This window comes from Artemia sp. Qi Xiang Cuo, chromosome 12 (assembly GCF_049724085.1).
Source record: "Artemia sp. Qi Xiang Cuo chromosome 12, ASM4972408v1, whole genome shotgun sequence".
Lineage (NCBI taxonomy): Eukaryota > Metazoa > Arthropoda > Branchiopoda > Anostraca > Artemiidae > Artemia > Artemia sp. Qi Xiang Cuo.
In genome coordinates this window covers 5,777,183-5,783,244 of record NC_142805.1, presented here as the reverse complement: position 1 = coordinate 5,783,244, position 6,062 = coordinate 5,777,183, and the positions used below count along the sequence as shown (strand labels likewise).

Sequence of the window (6,062 nt, the reverse complement as noted above, 5' to 3'; positions counted from 1 at the left end):
AAAAATTAAGGTCCATGCTGGATTTGTTCTGCTGTTCTGCAAGACACATTACTACATGGTAAGTTGCCCCTGGGTAACTTACCCAGTAATGGTTAGTTTTAGGTCAAGCTTGCTTTTAATTTTAATTTGTGTTAATTTTATTTTTCTGATTAAAAAATTTTTTATCAATTAAAAAAAAAAACTATCCAAAAGATAGTGGTCACTTAACAAAAATCTATTTTAAAAAAAAATTATTCAAATTATCCAAGTACTTTTGACAAAAGAGGGTGAGACACCAGAGTACTACAGACCAAAAGGTGCAGGAGATGGATTGTATATACTGCTACCTAAAAAGAGTCTGAAATGGAGTGCAAACAGAATTGATCAATGGGGCTTGGAGCTTGAGTGTACAGGGAGCAGGGTTTCTCACTTTGGGCTCCACAATCATGCATGCATGAGACATTGTAGGCTATTAGCCTACTGTGAGTTCAATGAGGTTTAAAAGGCCCTCCTTTTTCTTAAAATGTATCTATGAAGTCTCTGCTTTATGTAAACCTCTTGAATAAACTGGCACTTGCCCTAGAAAGTACATGATTCATAGCAACCCTGGAGGCGCATTGCTTTAACCCTCCACCCATTTTGATTCAAATAGAAATCTTGAAGGTTCCTTCTGATGCCATGAAAGAGTGCCTGCACATGGGTGGATGGGTGCCCTCTGAGTGGTTTCAACCTTTAAAGAATACTATAATTTTTATTTGCAGTTAAATGAGCCTTCAAAAAAGTTTTTACCACCGTCTGTTTAACATGGTGCCAGTGTAATTATAATAAACACAGAAAAGAAATTATACATGGTAGAAATGAGTGCCATGATGGATTCTCCCTTTTTGTGTATTATATTCTTTTATTCTTCATTAATTTTACTAATTTTGTGCATTTTTGAAATTTTCAATTTAAGATATGATATCTAACTTTTTTTTTAAATAACCATCACTAGCCCTAAAGGACTGAATTTGAATTTCAGAGTCAAAGATATTGTAGAAAACCCAAAAACAGGCAAACAATGCCAAAATATAAACAAAAAAAGAAAATGAAAATAAAGAATTATTCTTCAGTCAATAATTTAACTGGAACGTGTTATGATGTGTGGCTTTTTATCTTATTATGGACCAATATTACTGCTTGGCCTATTGTTTGATCCAATATTCAATTGATGGTTATTCATTCTGTGCCATTATAGCCTATACTAATGGGTTCATAAGTTTTTTTCAAATGATTTTTACTTAAAACCATTTTATGTATTGATATAAAATTTCTGTTCTATTTTACTCAGTTGCCCTTCTGGCCATATGATTGACAAAATTTTGAAATATGTATGTATTACCCATTCCCTCCAAAAGGTCTTAATTGTCACAAGATTTTCCATTTTTTTAGGTTATTTTGTGATAGGGGTTTAAGTGTGTTTCTTCAAACCATTGTCTCTCATAAAAATGCATCACCCATTCCTTCCAAAACATCTTTGTTATTAGAAGGTTTTTGCTGCTTTTTTTTAGACAATGGTTGCAAAAACAGACTTAACCCCCTTTCATAAAATCTTCCTTAAAAAAACTTGATTAAATGAACTGATTAAGTAGTCAGTTCATTTGTTCAGTTAATTAAGCCATTAATTAATTGATTGTAAATTAATAAATAAGTAAAAGATTGGGTATGTTGTAGCATATTAGGGTATTGGGTATGTATTAATGGGAATTAAACTATGCAAGTTATCTGGTGTTTGTAGGGTGCTTAACAGTTTTTAAAATGAATTATTGTTTTGGAAAAAAATCTTTCCCAGCACATCAGTAAGATTTTCAAAATGACTGCATTCTATATAAACCCAAAGACAAAGTTTGGCAAATACACAACAGGTTACTTCCTAATGTGTGAAATTTTTAGTCTTTCCTTTTCATATGAGGAAAGTCCTGCCTCCCCTCCCTACTGGCACCTATGAACGGATTCCAGTTGGAAGTCTTATTAAGGGGGCTTGGACAGGGTTACTTGTAAGGAGCTAAAATTTTGCCAAAATGATCTAAATGCAGCTAAGTGAATAAAAAATAAAGTCGTATAATTGAAGCATTGTAATAAGTGAAAAAGGTTTTAAATAGTAAGTACTCTACTAGTATGAGATCTTTTCAAGAAAAAATTCTTTCCCTTTTGTCTTTTTCATTTGTAAAATGTAAAATTTTTCTAGAAATTTCAAATTACAATTACAAATTATTACAATTATTTAAAATTAAAATTAGATTGTCCTTGGGATAAAAAAAATCCAATCCATTTACAATACCTTGGACCTTAGTTCCTCCTGTGTCTTTAAAGGTGCATGCACATTAGTGAGTGGCCTTTAATCTTTTCTCAAATGGGAAGCTGAGTAGATGTCCTCTCACTCTTACAATAAGACTATTTTTATTGCTGTTGGTCACTATGAAATTGAGATTGTCAATAAAATAGTCTTGAGTGTGGGATTCCTACATTTATTATACTTTTACCTCCCAACTATTTAACATGTTTTTTGCTCCTTGTTCTACTTTTTAAGATATGATATCATATAATTATGGTGAATACCATACCATATAATTATGGCATATAGTACCATATAATGAATAATTAATTATTTAGATTCTAGGGATTTCTAAATACCTGGAACAGCCAAGAGAGATTGAGTGTGTATTTGACTTAATTGACAAACTATGGAACCACCCATACTGTTGGGCATCACTGCTGTTAAGCAAGGTAATTTTAAATTTGCTACTTATTTGTGCTGCTTTTGGTTAAAAATAGGAGAGTTGTTACCATTCCTTGCTCATTTCTACTTCTTTAACTTAAAAAATAAAAGAATCCCTAAAACATAACTGTTATTAAAAAAAAAAACTTGTTGCAAAGAAATTTGTCAAAGTTAAGCCTTGCTTATCAAGCCTTTTATACAATTTGATTAACCATTACCCTTAAATTAAGTATTTAACCCATTTTTTTTAGCTTACTTTTGAAGAGCTTTTTTATTTACTTTAACAGGGAGATTGGACTGTTGAGAAAAGGCATAAATTTTAAAAGCAAATAGACAGAGCATAATTATCTGAAAGTATGTCTAGCACCTCAGCTTTATCAAACCTTTCCCATCTCTTCATTGTCAAGCTTGTGTTTATGAAATGTCACATCTTCCCTAAGCTCTGCCATTTTCTATCCTGAAGTATCAAGGCTTTATAGATATTAATTATACTTTTAATAAAGCATATGCTATGTCTTATTGTAAATTTTCTCTATACAGGAGAGGGGGGGGAACTCCCTGTGGTGCAAGAATAGTCTATTTTAGTTTAAGGACATTATATAAAGTTACTCCTATTAATGTACTTGTTTTGATTAAAAAATACTTATTTTAAAGTATTGCATGGAAAATAGAATTTCTCCCTTTTCAAATTAAATAAAAAAAAGTTTTTTTTTTTGTCTGAAAGTAAGGAGCAACATTAAAACTTGAAACAAACAAAATACCTCACTCTTTACGCTAAAGTTTGAATTTCATTTGAATCACAAAACCCTGAATCACAAAGGCCGTTTAATTAGAATAGATAGCTCTTTTGAAAGTACTAAAAAAAACTTTAGCATAAAGGGTGAGGTATTGACTGGGGGGTGAACCCCCTCATATACGTAATAATTTCTGTTCGTTTTAAGTTTTAATGTTGCTCCTTACTTTCGGTTGAAAAAAGTTGTTTTTTTAATTTCTGATTGTTTTTTAAGTAATGCAGGGAAATCTGGTGCCCCCTTTATAGTAATGTCCCTTCCCTCAAGGAAACATTTTCTATGGAAAGATCCTCCCACCTTATGTATTTACTAGTATAAAAATTCTGTTCTTTAGAGTTTTGGTTACTATTGAGCCGGGTCGCTTACTTACAGTTCATTAGCTCAAACTCTTTGATAAAATAAACAATAGTGACAAACTTATTTCCCCCTGGCTCTTTACCCATGGTTTCTTTAATAATGGATTGGACATCTTAGGATTTAGATTTATCAGTCTTTTAGCTGTGGCATAGTCTCTATTTGTTAAGGGCATTAAAGATTGCCATTGTCATTCAAATAGTTCTCTCCCTATACTTCAAACCTATAGTTTTTTCACAAATGTTCCCGGAAAAATGCAGGACATCAATTGTCCTATCCATGCAAAAATATGATTTTCCCTTGTATTCAAGGTGGGACTCTCAAGTTACCAGTTTAGGGTTTGTTATGGAAACATTTCCAATAGTGTGATTTTATTTCGATTTGACTTTAGAGGGTCATCAGACTTTTGTTTAAAAAAAATCACTTAAATAATTATATCATCACTTAAAAAAAAAAAAAATCACTTAAATAATTAGTATCATCAGGTTGACCTGAATAATTGTTGAGATTTTGGAATAAATATGCAAAGGAATAGGGTTTTCACTTTATAGTTTTGTAGAACATTAACTTCTTGTAGAAAAATTTTGCATACTATTTGCTGAGGTTTTCTATTTACTTGGTTTTAGCTATAGGTCCAGTTCTGAAACGTAAAAGAAGATATATCATCTAAGATGTTTATCAGACAAACTATTCAAAAGTAAATAAAAGAAGTCCAGCTCCTAAAAAATTAAACAATTTCTGGGAGTAAAAGCTAATAAATTGCCATGAAAAGACACAATCAATAAGAAGATACAAATGATTTGCTCTTTGCTAAAGGGTGGAGGGGAGGGACTGCAAGTCTGTAATATATTGTTTTTGACAATAATGATTTCAATTTTGTAGTTTTAATTTCTATTTGATGTTAATTCTTTTTCAGGCTCTTCTGAAAATTTCTAAAAATTTATTTCAATCCTTAAAAATTACTGGGCTGCTAAATTTGACGAACTGTTATTGTTATTACCAAAATTTGAACAACAACCCATTTGGGATTTTTAACCCCATATAGGATTTTTGCTCTAGTCAAGACTGGTAAAAAGTAAAAGTTTTGTTAAAATTAATTAAGTAATACAGGATTGAATTGAAAAGTTGCCTGTTACCAACTGAAAAAACTTCAACATTAGGATATCTGAAAATTAGAAAATTAGCACTTACCTATAATCCCTGCATTAGTCTACGTTTTGCATCAATATTTTGGATTAATGAGCCTAATGATTTAAATATCTTTTCATTTTGGCGTACGTTACAGCATAATGCTTGTCACAAAATTGCTTGTATCAGTAGGAACACCTTTTTGGGAATATTTTTTTTGTGATTTCGCTGTTTTTCTCAATAGGCATATTTTAGTTTTCACCTTCTACAAGAATCTGATGTTCAAGACTGGATATTTTAAACCTCGGGCTTAGGGTTTTCAACCTTAAAGACACCCAAAATAATTGTCAACATTCTTGCCACTCATCATCGTCACCTTAGTGGTGAGGCACTTATCAGCTTAAAATAAAAGTATTTTCTCTAAATTAGTCTTAAACGTTCTGTTACTACAGATGATTGGCTCTTTACTAGGAAGCAGCTATGACTTCAACCTTGATGAAAAAACTTTTTGACAGAACCTATGATAATCGGGTGCTTTTCTTGTGATATTGTTTCTTTTCCAAATCTATTGTTCTTTTTTTTTTGTATATATTTAAAAAGTGTCTAGATGCTGGCAGGATCAATTTACCTTTTCTCCTCCATGAACTGCTATATAAAAATTGTGTGGCATTTTAAATGTTTTATGACTTATCATATTGTTTTGTATTGAGGATTATATTTAATTTTTACTCTAATTTTTGTAGAAGCCCAAGACACATCTTCAGATGAGGATAAAGATATTTTTGGAAGCACACAGCCTATGCTGTTAATGAAACATGAAGCCAAACTTTTTACTATTTCTCCTGGCATCTCTGGAGATGGTCAACATAATGCTAACCTTGTTAAACTGGAGCCGAACATTGACGGGGACGAAGGTATGCTTCATATGTGTAGATATTCTGTCTTTTTGCGTTTCCAAAATATGAAGGTGTATGTTATTCTTCCATTGAAATTGTCGCTGGGCGTGAGAGATAGGTGTTTATTCCATCTTAATAGTTTCGAAAAAAAATGTT

At 31.6% G+C, this 6,062-nt stretch overlaps 1 protein-coding gene across 1 annotated transcript in view; it reads left to right on the top strand.

Moving 5' to 3' along the window:
- Nucleotides 1-2,541: 2,541 nt before the first annotated feature.
- Nucleotides 2,542-6,062, top strand: part of LOC148945694 (uncharacterized) — a 4,828-nt gene continuing 1,307 nt past the window's right edge. Inside the window, exons 1-2 of the mRNA XM_089098242.1 lie at nt 2,542-2,745; nt 5,754-5,924. Coding sequence (XP_088954368.1) covers nt 2,703-2,745; nt 5,754-5,924 — 214 coding nt within the window. The 5' untranslated portion in view covers nt 2,542-2,702. The remainder of the gene's footprint in view (nt 2,746-5,753; nt 5,925-6,062) is intronic.